The 17706-nt window shown below is 34.5% G+C and overlaps 1 protein-coding gene across 7 annotated transcripts in view; it reads right to left on the reverse strand.

Annotated features, from left to right (window-relative positions):
- Window positions 1–17706, reverse strand: part of ERBB4 (erb-b2 receptor tyrosine kinase 4) — a 1077155-nt gene that overhangs the window by 362022 nt on the left and 697427 nt on the right. For all 7 annotated transcript variants that reach the window (XM_077154990.1, XM_077154989.1, XM_077154987.1 and 4 more), the window contains exon 4: window positions 10965–11099. In XM_077154990.1, coding sequence (XP_077011105.1) covers window positions 10965–11099 — 135 coding nt within the window. The remainder of the gene's footprint in view (window positions 1–10964; window positions 11100–17706) is intronic.

A 17706-nucleotide genomic window follows, 5' to 3' on the forward strand; every position in this document is an offset into this window, starting at 1 on the left:
GAAAGGTCTTATAATGCCTGTGGTTTGGGACTTTATAATTATAGCAGGGGCCATTAATCTTGTAGCCTCCATTTTTTATTATATCTGAGATTGTGACTGAGTTTTGTTACAGATTATTGGCCTGTAGCAGTCAGTTGGGGAGATGAGACATCACTGAGACAGATAACAAAGAAAAATGGGGAACAAATTGGAAAAGATTAGATAGCTCCATGGCACTATATTAAACAACCTCTTCTGAGGTATAGCTGCCAGAAATCTCATCTTATGCTCCTACCATTCTTTCATCTGCCAAAGGGACTTAGTGGTTTAATATATTTTTTTCCCCAAGTCCTCACATTTAAAATAAAAACAGCTCACATTTACAAACAGGCACATTTTTAAAATGCCAGCATAAGCCTAAGGAATTAAAAAGTAATTTTAAAATTGATGGAGGTTAGAAGAAAGTGACCCAAAAGGCATTACAGTATGTAATAAGCCCAAAATGTCTTAGTCTAAAATGTTTTCATTAATGTACCTTTGAAGTTCACACACAAAAGCTAAAATTCAAGGATAATGGATTTGTAATATATTTTAGAAATTCAATTCCATCAACAAGCTATTTCAATGGAGTTTCTTATTGATGTACTATGAGGCAGATCTGAGTTTTTATTTATAAAAAAAAATGGTAATCTGTAAGGCATAGCACATACATCTACATTATTTCCATTGTGGCATGTTTAAACCTAAATATCAGTTCCACCACAGGTCATTCTCTCCCAGATTCTGGTTTTCTAAAAAAAAATATTATTGGTCTTGTATCCCACTGAAATAGAAATACTCAGGTTAGACGCAAAGCCCTTCTCACTGAGAGGATTAAAAAATACATCATAGTTTAGATCTACTGACATTTTATTATGCACAATGCATGATTCTAAGAAATTCATATCTCGTGACAACCTTAAGAGGTAATTATCCTAACGTCCCATTTTACAGATGAGGTCGGGGAGGTTTAATATTGGCCCAGTAAATAACAGGCCTAGGACTGGAGTCCAGAAAAATATTTCAGAGTCCAAACTCTTATTCAGCACAACCAACTATCTAATTTATGTTGACAAGTATAAGAATAGAAGAGTTACTTGGGATGGAGGAGGGCATAACACATGAAACAGATTTAAAACACACATAGGAAGACCAATTTTGCATCACAATAAGGCTTCATTTCTGATGGTATCAGGGCAGATACCGGGAAGGTGAACTGAATTAGGATATGGTGAAACCATTAGGCAAGATATTGAATGAGGACATTAATACCAACACTCAAATCATCTAGGGAATGAATGCGCATAGTGTTAACAAGATAATTTAGGGTCACTGCCGAAATCTATGACGTAGGTGAGGACTGAGCAGAGATTTGAAAATGATCTCAATGGGGCAGTGTGGGGGGAGATGCAGGTGGATGGCAAGAGACTTAAAAAAGTTACCCCCTTCCCCCTAATAAATTAAGGGTATAATGACTTAGAATTAATGATAGGAAGCTAAATGAAGGCTGAACAAAATTCACAGTTTTGAGTTTGAATACAGGATGAGTGGTGTCCTTATAGGAAACCCAGATTTCAATTATTAATCATAAAAATAATAACTAACATCAGTTAAGTGACAGGTACTGTTTTAAATATTTTCTTCTGCTACCCCAATTTACTCTCAAGAGAAAAAAAAATGGGAAACAGAGAGGCCAAATCACTGCGGTTAGAATCTGTTGGAGTCAGGATTCAAACTCATGTAGAACTGCAGAGCTTGAGTTCAGCCACGAGGCTGTCCCTTCAGGGCAAGAAGCAGAGGGAGCATTGTGCAAAGAGGGTAAAAAACGGGAGGGGAGAGAAAGCACAGAGCTGTATGATTTGCTCTTTTAAATTATTTTTTAAAAGTAACAGATATCATACTCTTACTCAACTTAATTTACTATTGATGAAGCAATGTTTTTTTTTCCCCTCAGATAAACTGTCTCAGTCCATGTATGGATTAGAAGAAATGATTTGCTATTTCATAAGAATTTTACAAACCTGCATGATATTGGTTTATCTTTGGAATGTATATATTTCAATAACCAAACTAGGCAGATCCCTATAAATTATACAACTGTAAGGACACGCTGACATTTTTTTTTAATTCCACTAGAAATACATGGACGGTCTTTCCAATAAAATATTAGGTATTTCAAATTAAGAAGCATAATGAACTTCAGAAATAGAAAAAAAAAAAAACCTTGATGGCTAACAATTTATTGCTTTTAATTTTTTTTAGATTTATCATTATATTTTCCTTAGTAAAGATTTTTTTTTTATTCTTAAAAGTACACTTTGGCATATATTCACCTTAATGCTGTATTCTACTTCTTGAGTACAGAATATGAATTGAGTCTATAGAAAATATTTTTGTTAAAAACACCCAGATAAAAATCTTAGTTTAATAAGGGATGAGGGAAATAGAAAATTAGAAATGGCTGAACAGGTACCATTTCTGCACATTTTAAAATCAAGCTTATGTGTGTGTGTATATATATTTCCCTTATATTGTAAGGAGGACCTTAAGAAAAATTTCACCACATAGTTTTCTTTCCTTTTATCTCCCCTGCTTAGAAGGAGCACATACAATTGCCAAGAGAATCACTGGTAAATAGGACATAATTCTTTCTTTCCAGGCAGCAAAATATTAAATAAAAGTTGCATGCAGCTTCTTGCAACAATCTAAGCTTGAAAGGTTGCTAAGTGGGTTAGCAGCTTGATCTCCTTGTTCATTTTCTCCCAGCTTCCTGTAGAGATGCCAACTCCACTGCCTACCCTCCAGGGTAACAGCCTTTCCACATGCCCACTCCCAAATCTGGAATAAAAGTGGCTCAGGGAGGCATTATCAACAGGAGAGGGAAGATACATAAAACTTCCTTGCAAATTTTATGGAAATGGAAATCTGTATACCAACCCAACTTTTCAGTTACTTGTAAATATCTTCCCTTTGTTTCCTAGCTTTCTCTGAGTGATTAGAAATTAAGAAAGAAAGGGAAACACTAAGCTCATTCAATTTTACTTGATTTTATAACTGAGTTCTATGAAACAACTTTTATTAATAAACTAGGATAAATACGTAAATGGTAATGAAATCTAGGAATGATACTGGTCGAACAGATATTTAGCTAATCACCCTTGCCCATTAGAAAGGAAATAAATCTGAGAAAAAGAGAAGAGGATAATTCTGAAAAAATGCATCATAATTTTCATTCAATTTTACACAGTTGTTTCAAACACCAAATGTACATCAACACTATGAAAAAGGGTGGGCCATGGTGGCTCAGCAGGCAGAGTTCTCGCCTGCCATGCCAGAGAGCTGGGTTCATCCTGGTGCCTGCCCATCAAATTAAAAAAAAAAAAAAAAAATCAACTGTGGAAGGCAATGTAAACTCTTTTTATATTAATTACTAAGTTAATATATAATTTTAATTAGAGCCTTTCACTTTGTGAAAATTTAACTCAGTTTTTATTATTCTAGCATTTTAACATCTATACTTCCCTTATACTTAGAATTCTTTGCAAACACATAACAGAATGACTTTAAGCTTTTTATGAGTGTACACTAAAAAAAATGCATATTACCAGATGTCTCGTACTGATAATTATTTCACGTTAATGCTCTCTGCTTTATAGGGTTGGCTCTAAAACATTTTAAAATTAGAAAGTATTCAAAGCAAAGTAGTAATTTCATGTTATATTCATTATTAAAGGAACTATGAAATACAGAGTTCTTTTAGGAAGAGGAAACAGAATACGAAAAAAGTCAGTAAGTTCCAAAAAACTCTAATTCCAAAAACTCACCATTTCAAAAAAAAATGTTAAGCTTTACTTCTTGAAAGAAAAGTTGATTATTCTGATTGCTTGGCCTTTCTCCATTCTGTCTGAACAGTGTGAAAACCATTTCCACAATATCAGTAACTTTCAGTTAAGTCATGAAATATATTTTTCAATAGAAATTCACATATTTTAGCGAAAAGGCTTGTTAAAACTCACTTCGAAATATGTTTCAGAGAGACAATAGAATCTAAAGGCTTTCTCCAATGGACAATTTGAACCCCAGAGACCTGCTATTTGGAGACATTTTGATCTTTCAACTATTCATTGGGAATGGAGTCTGCTCCTAACGAGATAGAGCAAGCTACTGAGGCTCTAAGACACCTCAAATGGGGCTCTTCATATCTACCTTACAGAGTTTCTATGAGAATTACAGATGGGGTTCCTTAAGTGCCTGTGATATCAGGCTTGAACGTCACAGGCTCTCAAAAAAAGTCTTGCTATTGTTACGTTGAAATTAGTGACATAGAAGTTTCACATAACAACGGAATGCTACAAATTCTCCAAGAGGGGACCTGGGTATTTGGTAGTTCACTCAATTGCAGCAAGACCACACATGCTGTATCAATTCTGAATCAGCCTATTGTCTGGAATGCATGCACCATGATAGGTCTTGCTAATTATTTTACCAGCATAGAAATCTCATACTAGGCCATGCTACTTACACCTGTCCCTAGAATCGATTAGAAAACTTTAAAGTTAGGCAGATGCCCATCTTTAAATCAAACTTACTCAGGGAGAATTTGTGGGAGTGGATTCTGATGCATGCCCAGGTTTTGAAACCAGCAATCTACTTATCCCTGGGCTCAAAGAACACTGTCCTCTTCGTCATGCTAGACCATGCAAAACAACAACTCTGCTGGTCACTATATGTAAAAATAGTTTTTTCTTCTGATGAGCTATTGGTCCTGAAGAAGATTTTATGTTCCTCAGGTAGGAACTGAATCTAAAAATATGGGAAGACAGGAAATAGGGAGCTAGAAGTAGTATGCTTGTATGGTACAGAGGAGTTCACTTTTGAGGCAGAAATTTCCTTTACCCAAGGAGGGATGGTCTCTGTAAGGCTCTTGGTCATACAGAGGTAAACTCTACCTCTTCTTGGGGAAATCCTGAGTGTAAGAAGTTACCATAAATCCAGAGCCAAGTATGCTATCCCTTTATTAAATGAAAAATGTTAGCAAATAGGACCCTGAAGTTTCTGTCCCAAACTGTCCTGTCCCTAAACAAGATGCTCCTTTCTCAGTTGTGAGCATATGTGTTTTATTCAAGCATTTGGCCGTAGGAGACCTAGGGGCCGAGATTCCTTTATACCATGCCTGTTGTGTCAGCCTAATCTTCTGTTAGCATCATTATAGATGAAAATCTTAAGTAACTGGACTGGGCTTGGCCCAGCACTACCTCAGTAGGGCTGCTGATGTACATATGTCGCAGTAGTGTCCTGGAGATGGCTTAAATTTTCCAGAATTTTATGAGCTTGCTGTTAAAACCCATCATTGTTTTAAAAATCAGATTAAATAAACTCACAACTAAATAAATTTTATAAAAATAAAGGTTAAAAAATACTTGAATCATTTTTTTTCCTACCTCTTTTACTGTACTTTTTGTTGATTGAATCTAAATGCTTGAAATATGACATAATGGCATGTTAACCGGGCATCTATCTCTTCCTAAATCCACTTCAGCAGCTTGAAAAAGACCATGGTGGGAGTGTTTGCACCATGAAAATCAGCAAATGCTACAAACTGTTATTTTTCCCACTTTTTTGAAGATGAGTTATTAAACATTTACCAGAAAACCATAGATATGTGGTGTAGAAATTATTCTTCATGAAACGTACTATTAAAATCTGTCTAAGATAGCCACCATGTATTCTGTACTTGGAATGGATCTTCTTTTTTAGGCAACAAACTGATGCTTCTACTAATTCACAGACAGAAAATGGAATGAGTCTCAGCCAAGGAGGGGCAGAAAGGCCCTTGGGAAATTCAGGAAGTGGGTCTTTGAGGTCTCCATCTCAGTCCTGGGGGCCACCCCTACCTGCAAGACATGAGCAGGAACACTGAAGCCAAATTTCAGCCTCTCTAGACCCCCAAACCACTCTTATTATTAGCAAAATCATGTTAATAACGGGTCCCATTTGTGCTGAGAAGGAATCTGAGGGAGCAGTGGGTCTGGAGGGTGAAAACTAAGAGTCACAAGGAAGTGGCAGGAATAGCTGGCACAACCTTGAGTCCCACAGTCACTGGGAACAGAGGCAGTAAGACAAGCCAGAGCGGAGAGACTATGGCATCTATTTCAAGCTTTCGGTACAATATATGTAGAAGGAAAGTGGAAACCAATTTATAGTCACAAGCTGGGAAGACTAATGTGTATGTGTGTAAATGCAGGGGTTAGTTTAACTCCTGCTAAGGGATAAATATCCTGTCACTTTTTCTAGAAAGCAGAGATTGGATCATGCTTCTTTAATTTTATATACACAGTATCTGATGAAAAAGGTGACTGAAAGAAACCTGTCACATATGATGACAATAAAGATGTCATGAAAAATGTACTCGAAAGCGAGACGAAGCACGTTCATCCCAAGAATCTAAAGAAGTAGAAAGTCAGACTAATAGATGTACTGCACTCGTTTCTTTGGTCTTAAATAAAAGGTGCTTCCTAAAGTGAATTTCAGTCCACCTGGAAATCCCAGCTGTATAAATACGGAGATAAAGGCCCTCTCCACTGTGAGTCAGGTACAAGTTCTTATTCCCTCATCAACAGCCTTAAGAAATTAGCAAAGCTGCCACCTGGTCCTAATACATTATTCTTTTAATACATTCCTAGATTCTAGTTGGTCTGTTTGCTAATATTTTGCTTACAACAGTTGCATCTGAATTCACAAGTAAGACCAATCTTTAGCTTTTGTGTTTGTTTTCCTTGGGAATCAGGATCATAAGGGGTTTATTTTATAGATTTTTTTCAACAGGCCATCTTTTGGATTCATATGGATTCATTTATCTTTTCTAGCATTTTTCATGTTCTTCTCTATTACCAATTCAACTTTTATCTCTAAAAATCTTCAAGTATACATTATTTGATATTTATGCATTTATAGAAATTACATATGTGCATATATCATAGTACAGTTATTATATATAGTATCTGTATATGAAGCTCTACTGAAGTCTATGGCAGTAAATTCTCTTGGTACTCTATTTTTTACTTTAATAAAAAGGTCAAATTTTGAAGAGGGCATCTGTTTTATGCAAATATTGGAATACAGGAGAGTAACAATGGTTGTAAACGAATAAATCAGGTTTAATTCTACTCTATTTTGAGACTCAATTACTTTTGAGTTCAAGTAAATTACCTATGCAGGACACTACACAGGTAGAACAACTGGTTTGAACAAATGATTAGTAGCATTTGTGAACAAACCCTAGTATCAGAATTTGCCACCTCCACTACCATCACCCTCTCTCCCACTTCCTCCACACACACATTTTGATAATTAGGTGGTATTTGGTTTTAAAAAGCAATTGAGAGAGAGTGATGCCTGTGTAATCTAAAGAAAGATGACAGGATCTGAAGCCCCCAAAGTTTGCTTTACTTTGTTGTGGCGAACCCAAGCTGTGGGAGACTATCTCCTGTTGCAAAAACAAATGTGAAACTTAGAAACATTACAGAATGATGATTTATCAATATATCATGAATACGTAACTGTTAAGTGCTCCAAGAGTACTTCTGTCCACATATGATCAATTCATATGAAAAATGAATCATAATTGGAACGTATGTCATTCTTTTACCAAAATAAGTTATTCTCATAGATTTTGGCACATATTAACTCATGTATTCCTCATAATAACCCTACAAAGATGACAATACCCATTGCTCTCCTCCTTTCATAGATGAGGAAATGGAGGCACTGAGAGTATAAATGCCTTGCGGTGGTACTGCCAGATTAGAAACAGGCTAGTCTGGCTACCAAACCCATCCTGTTAACTACATAATCTTCTCTACTGGGAAATATCATTGTCTCTATTTCTAGGTTAATGTTCTGATGCATTTCCATTTGCTTAGTTTTTAGAGGACAAATTATTCTCATCATTTTGAAGTTCCTATGGTGATGGGTTATAATTATAGTACTTCAAGTAAGTGAAACATTATTTATCTTATGATTTTTTTTTCATTTCTAAGGGTAGTTTACCAAATGAGTCCAATTTATGCATTCAAGAAAGCTGGAATGTTAGAGATGACACCTGATGGACTGATGAGTCTCTTAAAGCTTGGCTAGAAATTAGTCTCATGAAGAGAAGAGGAAAGGAGGTACAGACAAGGAAAATGATGTACCTCAATCCATGCAACTGATAAACAGACAGGTCTCTGCTGAAAACTCTTAAACCCTAAATTTTTGTTTAGACGTGACCCTCTGTTGGTTAATTACATTGGCAGGGTTTTTAGACAAGGTCTGTTAATTAGGTAGAACGCTTACTTCCATTTTGCAAGATGAATTTATCTGGATAAAAGCAAGGAGAACAATTAAACATAGCGGCTCTTAGATAGGAGGCCTTGGATCACCAAAAGTTCTGTGGCTAGAAATTAGGAGGTCCACAAACTTGAATGAGGAAAAATTACACTATCATTTCATTAATCTCATTCAAATGTATGATTTCCATGAATCAGGAACAGATGGACCAAATTATGGCAGTGTTAGCAGTACCAGCCATATTGCAAACTATAGAAATGATGGATACATTCTATTATATTACTGTTGTCAAAGATATCTTAAAATATTATTTATGCTTATCATTGCTTCAAAGCTTCATTATAATTAGTACTCCTACTAGATATTCTATTTAACATGCTCATAAAGAAACAGTGATATACAATATACAATATGATAGATCACATTGCTATTAAAATATATTAATAACTATTTTAATATAATCAATATTCTCAAAAATCTTTGTAATTTATTTTTATGCCTTTATTGATTTTAAGCATTTACATATTAAGGCATTTATTTTGTGCCTATTTATGCATTCAAAAATATTATGAGAAGGGTATAAATGGGCTTCACCAGACTGCCTCAAAGGCTTATTGCCCAAAACATCATTAAGAATCCAGGGATTATTTGAATAATCCAGACAACAGATGAAGACTGGAACTAGGGTGATAATATGAAGAAATAAGAAAAGTGAAGAAACAGACTCAACATACTTAGGGATTAACTAAATTTAAAGGTCCAAGAAGAGGTTGATGACCAACAAAATTTTAACTGAGTGACTGCTGATGGTTATGTAGCTCTGGGATTCATCAGAATAGAGATCGTATTAAAACCATGAAAGTGCCTGACATCATCCATGGGGAGAAGGTTGAAGAAACTAACTCAACATAAAACCATAGGAAAGCAATATTCAAGGGATAGAAAAATCATTAACAGCTATGGTGTATTCAGCGTATATGATGTATCAGCAAGCAGAACTACTATGCAAAGAATAAAACTTCGACAAGCAATCAGTAGTTAATTTGTAAGGGGCCACTGGATATGACTCTATTCTGCATTTATAATTTTTGTACCTGCGATTATTTGTATGCAAAAAAATAATGCAGCTACAGTTGCCTGATTATAGGTATAACCATTCAAATTTGCCCTCGAAAAAAGAAGAGTACAAAGAGATGCCATCTGTGAGAATGCAGCAAACCCCTCAAAAACCTTTCCTGTGAGGCTGGTGGGCATATTTCCCTTCGGCTTCTTTATTCTTGCTTCATCTCAATTGAGCATTCCAGGCTAGTCAGTTTGATAAGCTGAGAGTCATCAGACCGTCTCTTCCAACCAATATGCTGTTTTTCCCTCTAAATCTACAAAGTATCCTATTAGGGGCAAACTGAAAATGGAAGCCATTTCTGTAGCACATCGTTTTGCCTTGTTAGTGTGAACAGATTCCATTTTTTAGTTATATGTAATTATTCAAGGTAGGCAACTAGAACACTGTAAAAATGAAATAGCACGCAAACTACTACTCACAAGTGACAAGAAAATTATGTTACTTTACTTTTAAGAAAAAGTTTCAACCATTTATTAAAAACACAGCTGTCAGTTCTGATCAAATGCATTCATTTTTCCTCATTATATTATTAGGCCCATCATGAAATTTAATAATCATCCCTTGGAGTTTGATTTCCTAAAAAGTGTCATAACACAATCAGTACTAGAGCAAATAACTATTGAGCCATATGAAGAAAGTTATGATTTCAGGAGGGAAATATATAATAAAATATGAGACATATAATATCCAGATAACACTTTATAAAGATTCTTCTGTTCTCACACAAATGTCAGTAATAATAGATGTGGGGACAACATAGACTGGGTCATATAAATGAAACAGATTCCAGCCAGAATATTTTTCAAAGGTTTTGATCACAGTCAAACAGTGTTTCTTTACTTTTTGATTATATTAAATATTTCAGAAATGATAAGCCCCTCTGTGATAGAAACATCTTGAATGTACACATTTTAAGAATGGGGAATTGGAGAATTATTAGTCTTTAGTAGCCTAAAATCAGAACATAACAGATATTTCTTCTAAATGACATTCATATTTCTCCAATTTATTAATAGCGTTGGAATTATTCTCAAGTATTACCATAAAGATTGGAAGGGGGTGCGACGAGGCTTAGGATTTCTACAATAATCAAATATTAACAAAAATGACAGTAGTATCCTACATTTTGTTCTACCACCTTTGTCTCAGTGTGTAGGGGCCACAAAGAGTTGAAGCATCAGTTAGACACTAGCGTTGCATTTATGGTATGGGGCAAATCGTTTGGACTTCAGAAACATAGTAAAGTAATCTAGATTTTGGAAATAGAGAACATGTCAAGAAAAGAATTTGTGAATAGGCTGCATGGTTCTAAAAAGAGAATTAAATAGAAGAAAAACAGAGTCAGCCATTTACTCTATCTGTCACATATAATTGAACATTTCAATGGATGGAATCACTCAAAGTTCAAAACAGCATTAATGGAATAAGATGCCATTCATTTTCACAGAGTGCCAAAGAACATTTTGAGACATTGAAAAAGGATAATGCTACTCACATCCTGAACTACCATTTGTTGAAACCAGAGTCAAGTTGGAAGGCCATGGATTCCGAACAATATCTTGCCAATGAATTGTGTCTGCATAACAAAGGAATTTGTTCTGGTCTACATAGACTCCACCATTTAGGATTTCTGCATTTAAAACAAACAAACACAGAGATGTACCATCAAACTGTTGTTGATGAAAAGGTAGTCAGTAAAAATAATTCACTCAAAGTATTTTCAATGTTAAAATAGCATTACATTGTAATAGCCAATATACTAAAAATACATAACTTACTGACTCATACACATTGACTGCAGAATTTTGGAAAAACTGAAAATACAAAGAAAAACAATCATACATAATCCCAACACAAAGAAAATGCCCCTAACATTTTACTATAGAAGCTGTGAGTCCTTCTTTTTTGCTCTAAAATTGTAATAAAATTGTCTATAATATTCATAAACTAATATTTTTAATATTATATAGTAAGTATTTACTGGTAGTTAAATCTTTCATATTATTTTTAATGAGATATTATATGCTATAGTACAAATTACATAGTATTTATTTAACTAATCCCCTCTTGTTGGTTATTTGATTTGTTTCCAATATTTTGCCATTGACATTATATTTAAAATAAGCTTCAGATAATTTATCTATTATTATTTCTTGAGAATAAATTTCTATAAGTCACATTCCGTGATTATTGGGTGTGGATATTTTAAAGATTTTTCTACACGTTGTCAAACTTTCCTTCATAAAGATGATTTCAATTGGTGTGACACTAGATTCAGTATCAACTGGTGTGACACTAGATTCAGTAGGTAAGTAATTAGCACAAAGGGGAGGAAAAAACACAAAATGTTCCTTGACATCTCAAATGGAATCAACAGAATTATTAATTATTCTTTTAATAATAACACAAAACAAGATATGATTAAAAACCTTGTAGTTCATTGGAACAAGGGTATGATCAAGGCGTAAAATGCACTACAGCCAATTTCTGTTTGATTCTCTATATCACAACATTGGCCTTGCTTAGTTAACCTGCCCCCTGAACGATGGCAGACAGTGTACGTGAATTCTCTTTAGATAGCTTTAAGTCATCCAGGAAAGAAAAGAAAAAGTGAGATATTAGTTGTGAACACACTCTTATTATTTGAAGAAAGCTGGTGGAAATATGCACAGCATCTTCTGCTGCTTTTTTCTCCCCTGGCTAAGACAAAAACAATTTAAGATATCATATGTTAATTGTTATAAAGCCTTCAGCTTCAAGTAACAACAACCCAATTAACAGTGGTTTAAATAAATAGGGGATTCTTTTCTCACATAAGCAAACCACAGGGAGGCAGTTACGGATATTAGTTCTGCTGCTTAGCAGTGCCATTACCTGCTCTGCCATCCTCAGTGTGTCGAGGTACCTCATTGGGTCGCAAATAGCTACCGCACCTAAAGGTGTCTGTTCTGAATTCCAGGCAGGAAGAAGAGCAAGCAAGAGACGTTCGTCCAATGAGATTCTGACTTTCTATTTAGGAAGAGATGTTCGGCCCAAGGACGAAGTCGGCATTTCATTGGTCAGAACAATATCACATCGTCGACCCTACTGCTAGGGGGTCCTAGTAGCAGCTATTTAGGTGGACATATTGCTACTCCAAACAAACCGCAAACCAACAGAGGAAGAAGGGGGGAAATGGATATTCAGAAAACAACCAACTGTGTCTGTCATGGTGCCTTTGAGAAAAACATTTATCCCCTATAATACCCTCAGCTGAACTTTAAGAGCTACCTTAAAGAAAAGAGGGGGTTAAGAGAATGGAAGCTATATATATATATATATATATGGTACCAACAGAGGGTGTTTGTGGAAGCGAGATAGATAGGCATATCCAAAGTGACTTACTGCACCACACATGCATGTAAAGAATTTCCAGATTGTTTTTCATATTGTGGGGCTTTCCACATTTAAAATTATTCCCACCCCCATCATCAATTCTCTCACTGACTACTGGCTACATTGTCTCAGGTAAAGGGGGGGGGGGGAGAAAAAGAAACAAATGAAATGAGATCATCTTTCTACTTCTAAAACCCAGTTCATTACTTTTCATAACCTAACCATACAATCATCAAAGCAGAAGGAAGATGTAAGATGGAAAAAAAGATTGTGAAAATGGATTTCTACATTACTGTTTGGCATTAGGTTTCTATATGAGAAATGTGAAGATCTCATACTAATAGCTTTCTCATGAGACATGAGGTGATGCTCTTCTGCGCTAGGAATAATTCCTCATTAGGTGACAAAGAAAGGGGATTTTGATTGCTCGCCAAGAAATGAGAGTGATTTTTCAGTCTACATTTGGAAAAGTTCTATCCCCCCTCAAAAAAAAAATGAAGAAAAGAGGTAATAACTCAAACATTACAAGAGTCTGTATCTTTCAGGAGTCACATTCTAATTCAAAGAGTTCGTACGGAAGGAACACAGTATTCATCTCTCACTTCCTATCTGAAAATATTCAAATAGAATCAGATTATACTGTGCTGAATAATCATCTCATCACATCTCTTTCTTCAACAGTATTAATCTGCTACCAATGTTGACATTTGTTTCTTAGAAAATTCCTGTTCAAGAGCTTGGCTTATGCTTGGAAAAGAGATTTAGAAAGGAGACAATAATAACTGAAGTATAATCTTATACGTAAAGTTTCAAATTAAGACTACAATCATGATCAATGTGGATTATACTTTCATCATCCTAAATTTAAAACCCAGCATCTGCTAGCAATTCTGGTCAAGAGGATTTAGAAATGTTTAGCACTTAATGACATACACCTTATTCATCTATGTGCATATTTTCCCTTCAACTCTTAGACCCTGTTCTGCTACTGAATGATGAGATTCCACATTCAGAAAATGTACGTTTTCATTGATATTTACAGGACAATGTTCATGTATACTTTATCTTACGTTTTCTTTTGTTCAACTAGACTAACTAAATATTGACAAGGTAATAATGTTCCAATAGCACTTATTCATCTATAAAGCTTTCGCTGATCCTCAAACTTTACAAAGTTTTTTCTTTTGTATGGGCAGGCTTTAGGAATTGAATCCGCGTCTCCAGCGTGGCAGGTAAGAATTCTGCCACTGAGCCACCATGGGCTGCCCTACAAAGTTTTTTAATGTTAATTTAATATGAGTTTTGTGAAGAAATAAGTTTATTTCTGGACTGAGAAAAGTCTAGGGAATTACAAGAATGCCCAAAGATATACAAATTCCTTTTTGATGGTAGGGACACCTAATGTTTCTACCTTGCATGACTATAGAGCCTCAGATTACAGAGAGGGACAAGATTACACAGAGAAGAAAGCTTGATGAGACATTTATTCAAGAAGATAGCAGAAAAATGACTGGCTGTACTTTAGACCTATACTTGCTAACGTACAAAAACTGCAGCGCTTTCCATAAATGTTATTTAAAAAGTATTGAAAGGTATTGCCTGTGCTACAGGAAGAGTTTCCCTCCCACTGACATGAAATAAAGTGATTAGCAATAAATTCTGAAAATCAGGACAAAGAAGACAATTTATAAGTCTAAGGAAGATAGGAAAATGAGGCATAATTTAACTGATATTCAAAGAAAGGTGCACAAAACTGGAAGAGCGCAGAATTAAAATAATGCTGAATAAATTCAACATAATCATAGTCCATTGTATTTAAAGTTCACTGTAGAAAATACAACAGAGAAATTAATTTTTGGTCAGTTGGAAGAAAAAGCTGCTGAGTTTTCTTATCATATTTTATAAAAAAAATTTCCAGCAAGTTCACAAAACAAACTGTACTTTCCCTAACACATATCACAGATAAAGTAAGATATGTTAATTGTGACATTCTATGAAATAAATATCCTTTCATTACTGAAAAATTATGAAAAATAATTAAATATGTTTATGTCTCAAACAATTCCTATTAGATTAAGGCATGCAAGTCAAGTAAAATTGTTATAATCATTTTGTATTTAGCGTAAGTAAAGTGTAACTGACACTAATTTCCAAACTTTACATATAAGATTATACTTGAGTTATAATTGTCTCCTTTCTAAATTTCTTTTCCAAGTATAAGCCAAGCTCTTGAACAGGAATTTTCTAAGAAACAAATGTCAACATTGGTAGCAGATTTTAACTTGTACATAACAGACTATTTATAATTGAAATGTAATTAGACTAAGCTCTTTGAAGACAAGGAATATTTTTCAGTGCTATTATCTTTAGCATCAAATCTGGAGTTATAGTTGTTCAATGAATGCTTTTTAAATTGAATTGGAAAAAAAAAATGTACTATGGAATTTGCCACCAGTGCTAATCAGTTAACTTCTGTTGTAGTTTCTAATGTTAAATTATAGTCTTACCAAATCAAAGTAAGAACAAAAGTTAGCTTTTTCCACAAATACTTTATAGATCATTTTAAATTATTTTAAATTCCATTGATTCAGAAGCTATTTTTGTTTTTTTCAAAGCCATATTCCCTGTATCTAGAATTATTCAAGGCATAAGGTAGATATGCAGTTAAATATGTGCTTAATGAAGGAACAAATATATGTAATATTTTGAATAGAAGAAAACATATTTTGAGTAGAGCAATAAATATCTTGAGTATAGGAAAAATAATATATATATATGATTTAGAGCTTAGAGTTTTTATAAGCTGAAATGGAAATAGCTTCCATTATATAAAATGCTTACAACAGATAATGTACAAAATTACCACAGACAGTATGCTTGATAATTTATAAGGCATGTTTAAACATTTTTTATTAGTATACCTAAACACCTATTTTGTACCCTAAATTAAACTGCTATTCATCAAGCGAATAGTGATAATTTTCATCTCTTCCAGACAGACTAAATTCTCCCAATCTGCCCCAATTACACAGAAGCCTAAAGATCTGGGGCTGCCCTTCCCCCCCAATACATGCTCTGTAACGTGTAAGTCAGCAGGAATTTATTATTAGTGCTATCAACACCTTTTAAAGCAAAGTTTCATTTTGAACTATAAATCCACCTCTTTTTTGTTCTTTAAAATTATTTTTAAAGAATGTCGCAGTGTCAACATAGCATTTAAAAGAAGACATAAAGTTCTTGTGTCTAAGCTTCCACTCCAAAATGGGTGGTCATTTGGCCATGTCTGACCTTAATTTCCATTCCTGTGAATCTAATGAAGAAGAAATGTTAGTGTTATTTGATTTCTTTTGTATTCTTCATTTCCTTTCAAATGCTAGCTATTATAGTAAATTTGGGGATGAGTGCCCATTAACAGAATCACTGAATCACTGATATTTTGCAAATAAATTCTTGTAAAAGAAAATGTGGTAAAATACTGAATCATATATACTTTTCCCTACGCCAGATGCTATAGCTTGATTGTAATACCTAAAAACATAAATTCATGTGACCTCCTTATTAGGTTAAAGAAGTCGAGACGATTGCTTTGACTTCATGTACAATTTGTAATTATTTCATAAATAAGAGTGAATACCTTTCTCTTCTTTCAAAATAAAGATTATTATTTTAGATACAGCCTGTCATATTCTACTTTAGTGTATACAATGGGTATCAACAGTAAACATTTTATTTCTAGTCACAAATCTACAAAACCACAATAATAGAAATATCTAATGAGCAGGAAAGAAATATTTAACCTGAGTCACTGTTTATCTAAATGCCTTGTTCTGCATGGGGACATTTACAGGTCAACCTTAGTATCAAACGATAATAAAAAGAGAGATTAGAAATATTACACTTGTCTAATTACAGTGGGGGCATACGAATAATGTATACATCAAAATTATTTTGTTTATCCAAGCCACAGGGCATAATCAAGAAGTCAAAATCCAAAGTGGGGTGGAGCCCATTTTCAACAGGAAGTGACAGACAGCAGTTCATGGGTATTCTCAGACATAAAACAACATATCTTTCTCGCTGTCATCACCTTAAGTCACACAAGTATGTTGGCAGATAACAACACACAAGTAATACAGCTCACATCATCCACTTGTGATACTTAATACATCATCTCTGGAATGGCCGTGGTCCAGAGATTCCTGTATCTTTCCCAAACCCAGACCTTTCAGCTGGAGCACAATGAATTGCAGCTACCCCACTGGGTCAGCCCTCAAGGTTCATTATTAATAAACTGAGATTCAAAAGGCTAATGAGAGCCCGGTGCTTGAGGAGACAATGGCTCATTCATCATCAATCAAGCTTTAAAGTTTTTATACAGATGATTTAAGGAGAGTTGAAGTGTGCAAAATTGAAATGTCACATTTATATTGGGAGGGGGGAGAGGATGATAATGTAAATGAGTGATATAACCTTCTGTATTTCAGCTCAATGATCAGAGTCAAAAGCTCATGGGCGTGGATACTAAATGTAACACTAGACAGTTTTTTGATCAGAGCAAAACCATTTCAAGAAGAAATTATCAGGCCCATTGGCTGATAATTAGCTTAAGATAGAAAATAATAAAAATATATTGATTTCAATGGAATGGAGATGAATAATACTCTCCACAATGCTCTAACTTAATATTATATACTGCAGGGTACCCTATAATTCTTAGCTCTAATCATTAATTTTACCTTAAGTTCTAGCTCATCAGAGAGGTCTGCCAATTCTGGGGGATTGTCCCTTCCTCTAACACCTATAATACTGGTGATCGGATTTAATCATATGACACAGAAAAAAACGCTATCTTACCTTCATAT

The sequence above is a fragment of the Tamandua tetradactyla genome, chromosome 3 (genome assembly GCF_023851605.1).
Source record: "Tamandua tetradactyla isolate mTamTet1 chromosome 3, mTamTet1.pri, whole genome shotgun sequence".
NCBI classification, from domain to species: Eukaryota; Metazoa; Chordata; class Mammalia; order Pilosa; family Myrmecophagidae; genus Tamandua; species Tamandua tetradactyla.